The 16,604-nt window shown below is 40.3% G+C and overlaps 5 protein-coding genes and 1 long non-coding RNA gene across 11 annotated transcripts in view; 3 read left to right on the forward strand and 3 right to left on the reverse strand.

The window, feature by feature from the left end:
• The window catches only part of LOC149052910 (uncharacterized), a 143,085-nt gene that overhangs the window by 83,528 nt on the left and 42,953 nt on the right, over nucleotides 1-16,604 (forward strand). The window lies entirely within an intron of this gene.
• Nucleotides 1-16,604, forward strand: part of LOC149052918 (uncharacterized) — a 17,469-nt gene continuing 865 nt past the window's right edge. Inside the window, exons 1-3 of one of the 5 annotated variants that reach the window (XR_016187032.1) lie at nucleotides 1-62; nucleotides 590-646; nucleotides 4,296-4,428. This is a non-coding gene — a long non-coding RNA (uncharacterized LOC149052918). The other 4 variants (XR_016187029.1, XR_016187031.1, XR_016187030.1 and 1 more) reach the window with 4 other exon arrangements.
• On the reverse strand, nucleotides 2,909-4,454 carry LOC113681439 (serine/threonine-protein kinase pim-2). The gene is made up of 3 exons (XM_089207881.1): nucleotides 4,103-4,454; nucleotides 3,434-3,613; nucleotides 2,909-3,027 (listed from the first exon to the last, which is right to left on the reverse strand). Exons 1-3 carry the CDS (start codon nucleotides 4,437-4,439, stop codon nucleotides 2,927-2,929), a joined length of 618 nt encoding a protein of 205 aa, XP_089064007.1. The 5' UTR covers nucleotides 4,440-4,454; the 3' UTR covers nucleotides 2,909-2,926.
• LOC149052919 (uncharacterized) lies at nucleotides 5,993-9,424 on the reverse strand. Of its 2 annotated transcripts, XM_089207893.1 has the most exons (5): nucleotides 7,841-9,424; nucleotides 7,310-7,532; nucleotides 7,008-7,057; nucleotides 6,834-6,927; nucleotides 6,035-6,205 (listed from the first exon to the last, which is right to left on the reverse strand). In XM_089207893.1, exons 2-5 carry the CDS (start codon nucleotides 7,474-7,476, stop codon nucleotides 6,181-6,183), a joined length of 336 nt encoding a protein of 111 aa, XP_089064019.1. In that variant the 5' UTR covers nucleotides 7,477-7,532; nucleotides 7,841-9,424; the 3' UTR covers nucleotides 6,035-6,180. The 2 variants fall into 2 exon arrangements, with proteins under 2 accessions (XP_089064016.1, XP_089064019.1); XM_089207890.1 differs by having other exon boundaries at nucleotides 5,993-6,205; nucleotides 7,310-9,424.
• On the reverse strand, nucleotides 9,541-11,003 carry LOC149052920 (uncharacterized). Its single transcript, XM_089207864.1, has one exon. It carries the CDS (start codon nucleotides 10,711-10,713, stop codon nucleotides 9,700-9,702), a length of 1,014 nt encoding a protein of 337 aa, XP_089063990.1. The 5' UTR covers nucleotides 10,714-11,003; the 3' UTR covers nucleotides 9,541-9,699.
• LOC149052921 (uncharacterized) lies at nucleotides 11,194-12,391 on the forward strand. Its single transcript, XM_089207871.1, has one exon. It carries the CDS (start codon nucleotides 11,467-11,469, stop codon nucleotides 12,256-12,258), a length of 792 nt encoding a protein of 263 aa, XP_089063997.1. The 5' UTR covers nucleotides 11,194-11,466; the 3' UTR covers nucleotides 12,259-12,391.

The raw sequence follows: 16,604 nt of genomic DNA on the forward strand, positions 1-16,604 counted from the left end.
TCATGTGATCTCTCGCCTTCTGATGTCATGTGATAGACTCTCAATCAAACTTCAACTTACAGGTAAGTCTCGTTTAATTTTCCAATTAAGTTTCAAAACCAGAAATACCTCTTTAACAATCTAAAAAACTTTAATTCTGAGGTGTTCTTTCATCTTAATATTTGTTATTTCATTTGTTCAAAATGTCATCTGATTACTTGTATGTTTGTTATCGACGTTTCTGAATCGCTGTCCGATCCCCCTTCGTTCCCCAAATATTGACATATGTAACGTGTTCTTGTCGTATAGGTTGTTCAACACATCTATCGGATTACGTGGTCAGTTAAATAGTTATAGGCTTACAATGTGTTTTTTAGGATGTCCCGTTGAAATTTCACTTGGAATTTATCTATAGAAGGTAAACGGGTTTCAATGCGATGACCAAATAGAAGATCTTTCATGATAACTATTATGAATTTCAGATCGTTCGCTCTTCAAATATTAATCCTAAGCCATTGAAACCCGAAGTAGCTCTAATAATAACTGTCATATTATTTGAAACATTATAAAAACGTGTTACTCCACATACTGGTATTGGAATTACTGTAAGACCAAGGAAGCGAGGGAAACTACCAGTTTTTGATGGACACCCGCGATCTTCTACAAGGTAAGACATCCTCATAACGTTTCATTACACTCTCACCGTAGTTTTACAAAGTATAGCTCGACATTTTCACTATTTCCTTCATGGTCTGTTGTAAGCAATTCGATAATGAACAATTACGCTAAGATACCAGGAAAAGCGATGCCTCCAGCTTGTCTTTTCTTTGCTGGTTTACTGCTGGCTTAATGGTTCTATGCCTCGAATAGGCTGATATTTATTTTTTTGTCACAAAATCCAAGTGCGTTACGTAGCGCTGACTAATCTCACCCGGTGTCGATAGGCGCGCGCACTTTAGGTATGGTTTACAAATATCGGAGATGCAAAATGAGGACTGCGGATAACTGTTGAACTGATATCGTCTTCTAGGGGCTCAGTGTCTCTGAATTAAATTTTCTGAGTGGAAGGTTTTCTTCAGATCGGCTACTGAGAAAAGAACTATTCGCAAACTATATCTGGTAGATGCAGAACCTCGAACAGAAAAAAACTCTCCCCATGCCTAAAGGTTTGTTTTGTTTATTCAGCCCTGAGAATGGGTGTTGACGATTTTTTTTCTGAAATATAGACAACGATGTGTGCCTCAGAAAAGATTAGTTATGAAAAAAGTGTATAGCGTTTTCGTTACTTCCGCACTAGCTCTTTTGCATGTAAGAGTTAACTTTTTTAATCAAACGACAAGTATCATACAAGGATTCGATTCAGCACCCTTCTGATTGGAGTGATATAAGTCTTCTGGAATGAAAAATGGGTCATAATATTGATCGATCGATTGGTATGCAGATTAGATAAAACGGGTTCCCTTTCTGTTTTCCTAGCTGATATTCTTTATCATGATGGCTCTTAACTTAAAACAGGCTAAGTACCAGAAAAAGATACAAGTTAAGATGCTTAGACTGAAATAGCTACTTCACAAAAATAATTTTCATAACTTCTTGGCCAAAAGTATTCACGAACTCATTGAAAAATAACGGGAACAAGTAAATAGTTTTAGGTGAAATAAGAGGGCCTTTTGTGGCAGATCTATAGCTATACAACATAACTGTACTGTACGCATAACAACACTCTATCTGATTAGTAAATTCATTTCCAAGCCTGCCACCCCTTTGCATTTGAGTTGGCTTAAGACTTTTTTCTCTGATATGTTTTACTTGCGCGTCGGACTTCGCCAAAAAGGAGGGACTGCCCGTGGTCTAGACTGTTAAAAGGTCTTGCTTTTTTTTTTTTTTAGGAGACATAAAGAATGAGTTGACCAAGCCTTGGTGTTTTATCGAAGTGGACCCTTGGCTCTTCGTTTTAATTTGGAAACAAAGTTTTAACGTATTGTACACTCTTTTCCAAAAGCGACATTTTATTTACACTTGAATTAAATTACAGCAAAGTGTTTAAGAAAAATCTTAATGCACATGGAAGATTTCCTCTCGGACTGAGGCCTTGTTTATTGGAGCATCACGCTACAAGGTCTGCAAGGGCCATGAAGGAGATTGTCCACTTTATTGTACATCGTAGGAGCCCTGTTGAGGACTCTACATTTCGCTTCAAATCATTAGGACCCCTTGGAGGATCCATAAACATGCTCTCCATTTCGCTGTACTTTACTTTAAGGACCCGTGTACATGGTCTATTTCACGAAAATTTTTAAGTCCCTTTCAGGGACTCTATCATGCTAAGGATCATCAGGACCCATGTATAGACTATACATTTCACTAAAAATCATAAGGTTCTTTTTAAGGGACTCTATCATGCTAAGGATCATTAGGACCCATGTATAGGCTATACATTTCACTAAAAATTATAAGGTCCCTTTTAGGGACTCTATCTTGCTAAGGATCATTAGGACCCATGTATAGGCTATACATTTCACTAAAAATTATTAGGTCTCCTCGAGGGACTCTATTTTACTATGAATCATTGGGACCCATCTCTGTTCCTTTTTCAGACTAACCATTTTGCTGTACATTATGTGATCCCTTTCAGATAATTTTACAGTGGATTTAATTTATCAAGTTTGTGCATTTTTCAGCCTATGAAAAGTTCAGGTAGTTTGTGCATTTAGTTCCACTAAACCGTTTTAACTGGTTTGACATTATTCAACCCTGTCGGACAATCTACTTTTTTCTTGTCTAATCTTACTACACGACATTTCAAGGCCACTGTTACAGACTCTCAGTAACGACAGACAGTTTAACAAGGCAATTTTACCGACTACAAGTAATCGGTCATACTAAAAAAACAAAATGTTAAGATATCTCGCAATTAGCAAGCAAGGTTCATAATACAGAGAGGAGTTTAAACTTCCATTGAGAACCATGGATGCTGGAGAACTTGTTTAAGAGTTGGTCGCTGATCTGCTTCGGGATTCAACAACATATAAACAACGTTCTTCACCTCTGTTTGAAAAAGGAAAAGATAGATGATTATTGCTTTTGAACCAAATTTTCTCCGAAAATCCCCTCGAAGTCCCTGCATCATCTTTAACGACCTTTAGGGCCGTGATCTCTCTGAACTGAAGGGAAATGATTCGGATCCTAAAGATTCTCCCCTTAGTTGATTGATTAACTGGAGCCAGCTCATTTATGTCAAGGCGAAGTAGCTCCTGAAATTATCCTCAGAGAACTTGAGTGGTGATAATCAATAATGACCCAACAACAGTTTCATTTACACCGTGACCGATAATCGAGGGCGAAACTTTCCGACTGTTATACTAAAATTAACCAAGATTTTTTGCTGGTTATGATACTGAACGCAGATGAAGACAGTGTTTACAAATGTTCACTAAACTAAACTGTTACACACCTGATGAAAAGTGTCGAGGTATTCTGGGCTCTATACTTAGACAATGTTGTGGTTTTTCAAATGCTGAAATAACTGGTGACAACATATCGACCAAAAGGATTCCCATCGCCCACACAGTTGCCTCGCAACCGTCATATTTACCTGTCTTCATGAATTCAGGGGGCATGTAGTGTTTCGTACCTAGAAGAAAATTATTGATAGTAAGTTTACTTAAGAACAACGACAAAACAAATTTCATTGAATATTTGCTTAGATTTAGCCTGTTTAACAGACGGTTTTTGAAATTCAGAGTTACCAGAGGAATAGGAAGAGGAAATTAAATAAATTTGTGGAGGTACTGGCCACTACCCGTACTCCTGGCTGCACCGTATTCCTAGCTTCCATTTCCTCTCACTAACTTGCCGTCACGTGACGTGATGCAAAGTACGACTTAACTGGAACAAGATGTAATGTTATAGGAGGCAAAATTAAGATGATGAATATCAGCAAAGATAAGACAAGCAAAAATAAGGAAGCTTGCTTCGAAAAAATTAAGGGTCATTTTTCTACAAGATCTTTTACTGAGATGGCCTTCTTTCTGAGATCTTAGATGTATGAATGCGTCATTTATCTTTGTTATAGTGAGTTGAGACAACTTAAAACTGATTTCTCTGATGGAATAGTTCTTACCTCTAAAGCTATCAAAAGGGTCTTCTTGTATCTCAGATGCCAACCCAAAGTCAATCAACTTCACCTCATCATTTTTCAAATCCAGCAAAATATTATCAGGCTTGATATCGCGGTGTATAACACCTTTTTCTTCGTATGTGATGTTAGCTTCCAAGATCTGAGTGAAGTACCGTCTCACTTCTTTTTCTGACAGTGGGTTTCCTGCGGAGTTACGGTCCTGTATGACGTAAAAAAAGTCTTTGCAGGATTCTGGTCGTTCCATAACAAAACAGTAATGTTCTTCTGTGAAGATGAGCTGGTAGATTTGGATGACGTTCGGGTGACGCACACAACTCATCAGATAAGCCTCAGCCGGGATTTGTCTTCCTTTCAGCTGTAACAAGGGAGGGGAGAAAGGATAAGAGAGTTAATACAATTTAAACTTACTTGGATCAAGTTTCACTGACAAAGTAAACGACAACAAGAATTTGCTGATTGTTTGGACTAAGCAGCTGTGATATATTTTGATACAGCACCACCGAAGACCAATCAACTTTCTAATCGCATCTCTCAGAGAATGCGGTGGTTTCCGTGACGGTCCGAAGCCGAGACCAATTATTGATTCCCGATCAAGATAAATTAAATGCTTATTCTTATCAATGCAACTCGTTAGTAGGGGAAGAGAAATTCTCGCAAGAAATGAGCAGCTCTATGAAAGCAAAATTTCCGGCGAAAGAGTACGCTAACTAAATCATTGCAATCCAATATTTAAAGTGCTCAAACATTTCCAGTCAATCCCAACCTGCTTGTAACATGCACAGAATGCAAAGATGTTTTAAGTCTTAAATCAGTTCATTTCTCTGTTTCAAAATTATCTCTTAGACATGACAGTCAGTCGCTGAAGTTATCCCCAGACACTACACAATAAGATTGTTATTGTCATTGTTATTTCTGTGATCCACGTTGTTTAGTGGCGTAAATGAAGATACTAACATAAACTCACTTACATAAGACTAAACTTTCACCAACCTCTTTAAACTCTTGCACTGAACTTCTCTTTACAAACTTAAGCGCCACCTAGGGAGAACGATTTACGTTGAGGTTATATTTTGTTCTGTTTTTGTATATTATAAGCTACTAACCTCACACATGCGCGATGTAATCTCGACCTCAACCTCCCTGAGCTCACACTCCTCCTCCCTTCTCATTCCTTCCTTACTAAAACAGCGCAGTTATGTTAGATTGTTAGTTTCAAATATCGCTTTTAAGTTAGCGAGACGAGACTCCGGTAAAACTAAACTTTCTCGCCTAGGAACACAGGGAACTAAACCAAGCCAAACTTTGAGTTCGATCATTTGCCCTGAGATAAGAAATCTTGTTGAAACTCATTTTTTTCTCATTTCACGCTGAAAGATAACTTTATTCCTAGTTTTAAATTCAATACTCAGACAATAAGACATACTGGTTTATCATCCGACTTGCGAGTCGCAGCAACAACTTGACCAAATGAACCAGATCCAAGGAGTTTTCCTATCTGGTATTTCGCAAGATCAGCTGGAATTAGAGCAAAAAACGAAATGAGCAATCGATTAATTGAATATCGCAAGAAGTATTTTCCAACAATTATTAAAATAACTATGAGGAAATATTGATACTGAATAACCTTCATAAATACCATTTTCACAAATTATTGAGCACGAACTCAGCGGCTTAGACATAAGAAATAGCTGGCGTGGGCGTAAACATTATTTTCCAGTAAGGGTAGGGTAAGGAGGAGAGGTCCGTCACTAGCGCCTTACTAACATTTGAGATTAACAGAGCTGTCATATTGTGGAAAATCGTCAATTTTTTCTTGACCGATGAGGTAGTTATAAAATATGGAGGAAATTGCCCGTGACTGCTTCCACCTCCCATAGGAAAAAAATCAATTCAGGAAAAGGAAGGATTTAATTCCTGTAATGGGAAAAATGGAATGAACATACCATCAGAAGAGGCCAGTTCCTTGATGTAGTCAGGAGGTTCAGTATTTTTAACTTCCTCCACATAACTGCCGTAGTTTGGCTCATAACTTGGAGACCATAATGGAGAATGACAATCTTTTAACCACTCGGGCTCATCAGGGTCCTGAGAACATAAACACGTAACCATAATGTCAGATAGAAAGCTTCGAGTACTGGAAAACTCTGGCGACAAAGAAGTCTCGTGTTGTTAAAATGTAGCGGATTAAAGAAGGTAAAATAATTATTAAGTAGATTTATGAAGTCTATTTCCTTCAGAGATCATAGACGATATTTTTTAAGGGAGGAATTAACTGAAATACTCGTTTCTAAAGCCTTTGTCGCCGGTCTACTCCCGCGGAAAAGTGTTTTCCAACAAACGAACGAGGACTCTGCAAATGAGATTAATCTCGACCAGGCTCTTCCCAATCCTCTCTCCTGAGGTCATGCACTATTGTTGTAATTCCTAATTCTTCGTTTATCCTCGTTCAGGGGAGAAGTGCTGGGTGAAAGACCACAAAACTACTGCTTTTTGATGAGTTGAGCGGGTCAAGTTTGAAAACATTTGCACTTAAAGCATCTAAAAAACTGACTCAATTACAAGAGTACAAGCATTTTTATCGTAGCTTTAGGCGCACAAGTATAAACCAGATATTAAAAAAGTATCTTGTTCTACTGTCAGATTAAATTTGGAGGTGGATCAGGGTACTAGGTTTAAGCTTAATCATTAATCTTTTATCTTGGTTTTTCTTTACCTCATAAGCCTCATAATCGGGCAATTCTTCACTGATATTATTTTCTTGTGGTGAGTTACCCTGACGCCTGGCTTCCGCACAACTCGACCTTTTTCTGTTAAGTTAAAAAAACAAAACAACAGTGTTAGTTTTCCTTTCATTAGATGCAATTTTCAAAGTTTTTTTGTTACTTACCTTGATAATTTGTAACTGCTACAATGGCCATCTTGTTTCTCGAGAGAAGCCTGTAAGAATATATGGAAGGGCAAATACACTTTCTCAGTTGGTGTGAAACTGATGCTTGATATTCACCTCCTGCTTTCTAATTATACAGCAACTTTCTCCTAGTCAGAAGTCAGTATTGGATCACTATATTGTATTTTGCTCTTTATACGCGAGTACGATAAACAGTACAATGTTTATTTCACCAATTGGAAATTTTGATAAGCTTATGCAAACGAAAGTTTGAACACTCAATCACTTAAACATTTACTTACCCTGCTCTCGTTTTCGGTTCGTTTTCTTGCCGCAAGGGGATCACATTCTGCTTTCCGCTTTCTAGAGGGTCGTTCCGACTTAATTGCAGTCCGATTAACATTCTCATGTTTTTCTTCAGATGAATTCGCTTTCTTAGGTAAGTTTTCTGAAGAAACCCCGCAGTCATTACTCTCTTGCAAGGAACTGGTCTGAGGAATGATGCCTACACAATTGGAGTTTTCCCTGAGAAGATAAAGAAATATTATTCTCATAAAACTATGCAAATAATGCGGAGCAGCTTCATGATTTTGAAAGTTTCTCCATTTGCTCTCTGAGGAAAGTACGCTGTTTTTCCGTTTCTAGGAGAATCGTTTTCCAATAGAGAAAACATGCTACGTAACTCGGGAAAAAAGGTTCACTTCACTAAATTTTTATCAAATTTTATTTAAACTTCTATACTAGAGCGCGAAACCAGTTTCTGAAAACAGCAGGGAGACAGACATCAATGCTTTAGAGAACACGAAAGGATACATGAAATTTTTTCATTTTACCTCGGTAGTTCAGGACTGCAGAAGAATCGTTGCGTCTTGATAAAATTCTATAAAAAACAAATTCAAAACCAAAAATTGATTTTCAATTATCATCATCGCTAAAAATTTAAAGATTGCTGGAAACAAAATTCAAGGATGAAATCAACTTCACAAGTTACGATACGACGCGTGACTTCATGAAATTAAATGTATCTAGTTTGTTTCACCTCGCTAATAATATATTTTCTAATTGTTAATCATGTCAGTTCATTTCGATTAGAAAGTCCTGCCTGGTTAAGAACCACTCTTAATTGTTTTAACTTACCTCGATCTCCCTCTCTGGCTGTTTTCTTTTACCCTCGGGAAGCGAATCAGTTCCCGCTTTGCGCTTTCTAGAGTTTTGGTCCGATTTCCGAATCGGATTTTCATTCATGTTTCTGTTTTGACGTGACCTCGCCTTCTTTGGGAGGCGTGAAGTTCTCTTAGGCATACTCGATCAGAGTCAGTGAGTCAACAAGCTCAACCTCGATTGTGATCAGTTGTGTCTGTAAACCTTCTCTGTGCTCACGGCAAGCTTGTCAGTACACAACTGTCAGTCTCTATGAAGAATTTCCAAACTCTAGCCTTTTGTCCTTTGTGACGTGTTTTGATGTGTCGCGCGCGCTTAAAAATATTTAAGTGCGCGTGCTAAATACGGTTATATTTAAAGCTTTCGCCCAAGATCTTAAACATTAGTAAAATTTTGTGGCATAAAGAAATATAAAAAATAAAATAAGGAACTATACGGTAAATTGAAAAAATGTTTCATCTGAAACCTCGATCTTTGCACAAATTTATAAGCTTGATAGAATCTTAAACTCTTCCCATTTTGAATATAATATCAATTTTAGAAAAATGGGCCTATTTCGACTACATATAAACAAAGCAGGTTCATTCATGTAGTTGAAAAGAAGTTCGCGACGTTATTCGTTTCTGATGTCCTTTTCGATGGCTAGTGGATATTGTTGAAAGGACAGGAGTCACCTTTTTATAGCCAGTTTCCGTATCAATTTCAATAATGCAAAATTCACCCTTTTTGATTCTGGCCACTAAACGTGCTCCGCCTTAGGGAAGAGAACGATAACGGGTGCAGCGCGAGAATAGGCCCAAGTTGCTGTTTAAAGCATCTACCGATCACGTGATCAGTTAAATACTTATAGGCTTACAATGTGTTTTTTAGGATGTCCTGTTGAAATTTCACTCGAAACTTATCTGTAAAAGATAAACGGGTTGCGACACGATGATCAAATGGAAGATCTTTCATAATAACTATTGTGAATTTCGTATCGTAGACTCTTCAAATATTAATCCTAAGCCATCGAAAACCCGAAGTAGCTTCAATAATAACTGTCAAATTATTTGAAGCATTATAAAAACATGATGCTTCACATACCGCTATTGAAATCACTGCAAGACAAAGGAAGCGAAAAGGAGAAACAACGTGACTTATCAGTTTTTATAACATAACTAAGACATAAAGCGCACTCTGATTGGTCAAAAAAAAAATTTATATTTGCCTGTAGAACCATAGAAAACTGTAACATCTTGTTATTTTTTAGCGCCACATGAGGTACATTCCCAGATTTTAATCTGTTGAAGGCCTGTGGTCTGGAGGAAACGAAGAAGACACTTTGAACAGAAAAACAATGACAAAGATTTTATTTTCTAACATTATCAAATTTTTGATCAGCAGGGATTTGCTAAAGCAAAGGCATAGAAAAAACCAGGAAAGATTTATTACTCGACGTTTCGGGGTCATCGTGACTCCATTATCAAGAGACTAGTTTAAAAACATGCAAATAAGGAAAGGTACAAGAATAGCATAAATTAGAATGAACGGCTTAAACAAACACCTTGGCGCGGATGGAATCCGTTTGCACGTTCAGTGTTGGCTTACGCATGCGAATATACAACATTTCATTAACAAGGCAATCAAATTTGCCGTTACATTTCGCGATGACGTTGAATTGCTCGATCAAGCGTTCAGGCATTTCACTATTGTGCTGGAGGTGGTAGTGTTTGTAGATAGAAGATGATTTCCTTGTGTGCCCTTCTACGCGATCGTGTAAGTGACCACGAGTATAGCCCACATACCCTGCATCACACAGGTTACATTTAAATTCATAAACGATACATTGTTGGTTAACAATAGGGGGCTTAATTTCGTGTTGCTTAAGCTGTTGATCGAGCTTAGGGCTAACGAACACTGGTTGGACAGTCACGCTTAACTTCGAGCTTAGACTGTTCAGTTGTTGTTTAACATGATTAGCTGACGATTGGTCCTTGAAGGGTAACACTAATCTCACAATCTCCGATGGTACGTCTGGTGATGGACAGGGCTCTGCAGATGAAATCCTTCTCTCAACAAACCGCTTGATTGTAGTTTCAACCAGTGGCTTTGGGTATTTCAAGTTATGAAAAACCCTTCTAAGGCGGTCACATTCCTCGGAGAAGAAAGACCAGTTAGAAGATAATCGATAAGCGCGATCCACCATGGTGTTAACTAGGCTGCGCTTGTACTTAATGTCAACATGACTCTGGAAATGCAGAAGGAGACCCGTGTTGGTTCTTTTGATGTAGACCTTGCTCTCAATCTTTGGTGCACGGTTAAGCAGTTCAGTTCCTAGAAAGGGAAGGGATCCTTCCCGTTCGACTTCCATGGTAAACTGGAGGGAGGGATGGGTAGAGTTAAGGGTGTCTAGAAACTGGCCAGCGGTCACCCTATCAGGCATTACGGTCAGGGTGTCATCGACGTACCTCCGGTAATAGCGCGGAAGTTGACCGTGTTGTTCGAGGTTTTCCTCAATCGAGCACATGAAGACGTTAGCCAGCAACGGTCCAAGGGGAGAACCCATAGCGACTCCATCTGTCTGCTCATATAAAGCACCGTCAAACTGGAAAAGCTGGTTTTTCGTAGCTGCTCGGAGGAGGTCGATTAGGTCCGCTTTAGAGATGTTCAAGCTGTGCGTCTCGTTGAACCAATCCTGGGCAAAGGCTTTTTCAGCTAAGATCTGTATTGTTTCCTCCAAGGGTACATTTGTAAACAATGAGGTGACGTCATAGGAAACTAAAATTTCGCCGTTCTTGATCTCGAAGCCTCGTACTTCATCAGCAAAGCGGAATGTGTCTGTCACTATATATTGGTTGCACGACAGGGGTTTCGAATCTTTCGAACGAGAGTTTCCAACTCCCTTTCTTTCTGAAGGAGAGGGTGGTAATACTTAGGAGGTCGTCCTCTGGTTCTCGGTCTCTCCGAGTCGACGAATCGGAATTTGCTGGTATCGTTTATTTGACGCAAATTGAAACCCCTGTCGTGCAACCAATATATAGTGACAGACACATTCCGCTTTGCTGATGAAGTACGAGGCTTCGAGATCAAGAACGGCGAAATTTTAGTTTCCTATGACGTCACCTCATTGTTTACAAATGTACCCTTGGAGGAAACAATACAGATCTTAGCTGAAAAAGCCTTTGCCCAGGATTGGTTCAACGAGACGCACAGCTTGAACATCTCTAAAGCGGACCTAATCGACCTCCTCCGAGCAGCTACGAAAAACCAGCTTTTCCAGTTTGACGGTGCTTTATATGAGCAGACAGATGGAGTCGCTATGGGTTCTCCCCTTGGACCGTTGCTGGCTAACGTCTTCATGTGCTCGATTGAGGAAAACCTCGAACAACACGGTCAACTTCCGCGCTATTACCGGAGGTACGTCGATGACACCCTGACCGTAATGCCTGATAGGGTGACCGCTGGCCAGTTTCTAGACACCCTTAACTCTACCCATCCCTCCCTCCAGTTTACCATGGAAGTCGAACGGGAAGGATCCCTTCCCTTTCTAGGAACTGAACTGCTTAACCGTGCACCAAAGATTGAGAGCAAGGTCTACATCAAAAGAACCAACACGGGTCTCCTTCTGCATTTCCAGAGTCATGTTGACATTAAGTACAAGCGCAGCCTAGTTAACACCATGGTGGATCGCGCTTATCGATTATCTTCTAACTGGTCTTTCTTCTCCGAGGAATGTGACCGCCTTAGAAGGGTTTTTCATAACTTGAAATACCCAAAGCCACTGGTTGAAACTACAATCAAGCGGTTTGTTGAGAGAAGGATTTCATCTGCAGAGCCCTGTCCATCACCAGACGTACCATCGGAGATTGTGAGATTAGTGTTACCCTTCAAGGACCAATCGTCAGCTAATCATGTTAAACAACAACTGAACAGTCTAAGCTCGAAGTTAAGCGTGACTGTCCAACCAGTGTTCGTTAGCCCTAAGCTCGATCAACAGCTTAAGCAACACGAAATTAAGCCCCCTATGTTAGAATACATGCCCGGATATTCCGAGCACCCACACTTAAGTTACTTAACACTTGATTTCCTTTGTGGTGAATGCCTGAAATGATTATCGTTCCGTTCTAATTACGCCTATCTGAAAACCTGTATATGATGTGATTCACTGTGAGAAATAAATCAGTTATTACTCCTAGCATTGGTTGATGTGCCATTTTGTGTAACTACTATGGCGACATCGAACTCTTGGAATCTAACAGGTTATGGGCCCAGGAGAACACTCCTGTTTGACGGGGATGACAGTAAATACGAGCTATGGGAGGTAAAGTTTTTGGGATACATGCGCCTTCAGAAGCTGTACAATGTGGTCGTTCCCCCAGAAAGCGAAACGACAGCCCCCAGTGCTGAAAAGAAAGCGCATGCCTTCGCCGAACTTGTTCAGTGTTTGGACGACAGAAGCTTGTCCCTCGTCATAAGGGAAGCCAACAACGATGGGAGGAAAGCTTTGCGCGTGTTGCGAGAGCACTACCAAGGGAAAGGAAAGCCCAGAATCATTGCCCTCTACACAGAGCTGACTTCGCTTCGTATGAATGACGGAGAGACCACCACGGACTACATTATTAGGGCGGAGACCGTGGCAACTGCTCTGAAGGCAGCGGGGGAGGTGATCAGCGATAGCTTACTGGTAGCTATGGCACTAAAAGGTCTTCCTAGCAGCTACAGGGCTTTTGCTACTGTAGTTATGCAGAGAGAAAAGCAAATGACCTTTGCTGAGTTTAAGACAGCCCTTCGAAGCCATGAGGAAAACGAGCGATGTTGCCGTAGTGAAAACGACGGTGTTATGCTGGCTAACGCGTCCAAGGCGCTCCCAGCGAAGTTCCAAGGCAACTGTTATAAATGTGGCAAAAAGGGGCACAAAACTGTAAACTGTTACTCCCATAAAGTAGTGGATAAATGGTGCCAACAATGCCGGACCAAGTCCCACAACACTAAAGAGTGCCGAGTACGGAAGACCGATGCAGCGAAAACAGCCGCGGAACCCCAAAGAAAGAGGGAAATATCAAAGAACATGGACTCCGTTGAACATTATTTTACTTTCACCGTTAAAGACCAAAGTGGTCTAGGTAAGAAACAGCAACATAGTTTACTTTTCGATTCGGGAGCTACTAGTCATATAGTAACTGAGGAATCTAAGTTTTTAAAGTTTGACTTAGACTTTAAAGCAAAGGATCATGTTGTTGAGCTCGCCGATGGAAGTAAGGCTAACGTAGTTTTGGGGAGGGGAGACGCTAAGGTTAAGTTATATGACATTAACGGTAATTTGCATGATGTTATCCTTAACAACGCTCTGTATATCCCGTCCTACACTCAGAATATTTTTTCTGTTTCCGCGGCGGTAGAAAGAGGGGCGAGCATAAATCTTAACAGGAAAGAAAAATATTTCAAAGCACCGGATGGCACAAAGTTCGAGATCGAGCAAAAGGGACGGTTGTACTATTTGAATAGCATTTCATCCTCCCACAACAATGCAAGCTCTTTGATGGAGTGGCATAAAATTATGGGCCATTGTAATTTTCAGGATTTACGAAAATTATCTAATGTTGTTGACGGCATGAGGATCAAGGATGACAAAATATGCGAGTGTGCGGTTTGCACGCAAGGTAAAATGTGTCAATTTCGGAACCGGAAACCCGATGAAAGAGCTAAAGCAGCATTAAATTTTGTCCACTGTGATCTGGCTGGTCCAATCAGTCCGGAGGCCAGAGATGGTTTCAAGTATACATTATGTTTCGTGGATGACTATACTGGAATCATTATGGTTTATTTTCTTAAGCAGAAAAGTGACACAGTAGAGGCCACAAAGAAATTCCTGGCTGACACAGCCCCGTATGGCAAGATAAAGCGCATTAGGAGCGACAACGGAGGCGAATTTTCGAACAAAGCGTTCCGATCATTATTGCGCGAAAACACCATAAAACACGAGACATCCTGCCCCTACTCACCGCATCAAAATGGATCGGCGGAACGGGCATGGCGCAGTCTTTTTGAAATGGCCAGATGCCTTTTGTTAGAATCAAAATTGCCAAAACAATTTTGGACATACGCGCTAATGACTTCCGCCCATATCAGAAATCGATGTTTCAACGCGAGATTAGGCAAAACTCCCTACGAAGCGCTTGTAGGCAACAGACCGGATATTAGCCACATGCAAGTTTTTGGCTCCACTTGCTATGCTTATGTTCAAAATGCAAAGAAGCTAGAAGCGCGTAGCAAGAAAGGTATCTTTGTAGGCTATGACAAGGAAAGTCCATCTTACCTAGTGTATTTCCCGGAATCAAACAAAATTGAGCGGGTAAGATGTGTAAAATTTTTCCGAACTGACAACTCGCCACATTTTGATGAGGACGCTCTACGACCAGCTGTTGACCCGACAAAACTGACAGAGGGGGAACATGATGAAGTGACTAGTAACTCAACTGAGACAGAGAGTCAGAGCCCCGGTGAGCAATCTGATAACGGTGAAAATGACAAACGCTACCCCCCACGAACCCGTAACAAACCCCAACACTTAGAAGACTATGTTTTAGACACTGACTCAGACGATGATATTAACGTCACAGTAGATTACTGTTATAGAGTTTCAAACATCCCGACAAGTTACGAAGAAGCCATAAACTCTATCGAGGGGTTGAAATGGCAAAAGGCCATGAGCGACGAAATGACTGCAATTCGAGACAATGACACTTTCGAATTAGTCACGCCACCTGCGGGTAGAAAAATTGTCGGTGGCCGCTGGGTGTTTGCAGTAAAGGTTGGCCCGGACGGTGGGGAGACCCACAAAGCTCGATATGTAGCAAAGGGTTATTCGCAAACTGCTGGAATTGACTACCACGAAACCTTTGCTCCAACCGCACGGATGAGTTCAGTTCGACTACTTATGCAGCAAGCCGTGCAAACAGGCATGATCATTCATCAAATGGATGTAAGATCAGCCTATCTTAATGCACCAATCGGTGAATGCGAATTTTTTATGCAACAACCAAAAGGTTTTGAAGAAGTCGGAGAAAATGGCGAAAAATTAGTTTGTAGATTGAAAAAGTCCTTATACGGTCTTAAGCAGAGTGGCCGAAACTGGAACAACATGCTTCATAATTATTTGTGCGAAGAAAAATTTGTTCAATCAGCCGCAGATTCCTGTGTTTACACTCATAATTCCGAGACAGAAGGTCGTGTTATTATAATTGTTTGGGTCGACGATCTAATTATTTCCGCAACAAATTTGCCATTGCTAGAGCGGGTAAAAGGCGCTTTGAGTAATAAATTTAAAATGAAGGACCTCGGCTCACTTGCATGGTTTTTAGGCACGGAGTTTAAATGCAGCGAAGAGAGTATTGAAATAAACCAGACGCAATACATCGATAAGATTTTAAAGAAATTTGAGATGTCCGACTGCAAACCTAAATCGGTCCCATGTGCCCCAGGGATAGAAAAAGAAAGCGAGGATTCGCGCACATTAAGCGATCCCAGATTATACAGAGAAATTGTTGGTAGTCTTATTTACGTTATGACAGGTACTAGACCTGACTTGTGTTATGTTGTAACTAAACTTTCACAGAAGATGTCTTGCCCCACTGAATCAGACCTCAGTATGGCCAAGCACGTGCTAAGGTATTTAAAAGGCACGCGTGCAAAAGGCCTAACATTTTGCAAATCAAGATCAGCATTGAAGTTAGTTGGATTTTGTGATGCTGATTGGGGAGCGTCTGTAAAAGATAGACGCAGCATTACTGGGTATAATTTTCAGCTATCTGTAAAAGGCCCTTTAATTTCATGGAAAAGTCGCAAGCAGCCAACTGTTGCACTTTCGACTTGCGAAGCTGAGTATATTAGTCTAGCGAACGCAGTTCAAGAGGCGAAATTCCTCAAACAGTTATGTAGTGATATGAATGTAGTGATCGATAACGTACTTATTAAAGTTGACAATCAAGGAGCGATCAATCTAGCTAAGAACCCTGTAAATCATCAGAGGTCAAAACATATCGACATTAAGTACCACTTTATTAGATCTGAAGTACTGAATGGAAATGTAAATTTAGAGTATGTTGCAACGCAAGATAACGTAGCAGACATCTTCACAAAACCTGTAACTAAAGTTACGTTACAAAAGTTCACAGGCATTATTCTAGGTAGTTAGATTGTTATGCTCGCAACGTCCGAGCAAGAGGGGGTGTTAGAATACATGCCCGGATATTCCGAGCACCCACACTTAAGTTACTTAACACTTGATTTCCTTTGTGGTGAATGCCTGAAATGATTATCGTTCCGTTCTAATTACGCCTATCTGAAAACCTGTATATGATGTGATTCACTGTGAGAAATAAATCAGTTATTACTCCTAGCATTGGTTGATGTGCCATTTTGTGTAACTACTATGGCGACATCGAACTCTTGGAATCT

Source organism: Pocillopora damicornis, chromosome 1, assembly GCF_964200805.1.
Source record: "Pocillopora damicornis chromosome 1, jaPocDami1.2, whole genome shotgun sequence".
Taxonomy (NCBI): Eukaryota; Metazoa; Cnidaria; class Anthozoa; order Scleractinia; family Pocilloporidae; genus Pocillopora; species Pocillopora damicornis.

Bases quoted from the DNA above. Each gene is read 5' to 3' on its own strand.
- LOC149052919 (XM_089207890.1), bottom strand. From the start codon at position 7,561: ATGAGAATAATATTTCTTTATCTTCTCAGGGAAAACTCCAATTGTGTA. The intron at 7,058-7,309 runs GTAAGTAAATGT...ATATTCTTACAG, and splicing joins GAACCGAAAACGAGAGCAGG to GCTTCTCTCGAGAAACAAGA. The intron at 6,928-7,007 runs GTAAGTAACAAA...TTAACTTAACAG, and splicing joins AGCAGTTACAAATTATCAAG to AAAAAGGTCGAGTTGTGCGG.
- LOC149052921 (XM_089207871.1), top strand. From the start codon at position 11,467: ATGGGTTCTCCCCTTGGACCGTTGCTGGCTAACGTCTTCATGTGCTCG.
- LOC113681439 (XM_089207881.1), bottom strand. From the start codon at position 4,439: ATGAGTTGTGTGCGTCACCCGAACGTCATCCAAATCTACCAGCTCATC. The intron at 3,614-4,102 runs GTAAGAACTATT...ATTTTCTTCTAG, and splicing joins CCCTTTTGATAGCTTTAGAG to GTACGAAACACTACATGCCC. The intron at 3,028-3,433 runs GTGTGTAACAGT...TTTTTCAAACAG, and splicing joins ACCTCGACACTTTTCATCAG to AGGTGAAGAACGTTGTTTAT.
- LOC149052920 (XM_089207864.1), bottom strand. From the start codon at position 10,713: ATGGGTTCTCCCCTTGGACCGTTGCTGGCTAACGTCTTCATGTGCTCG.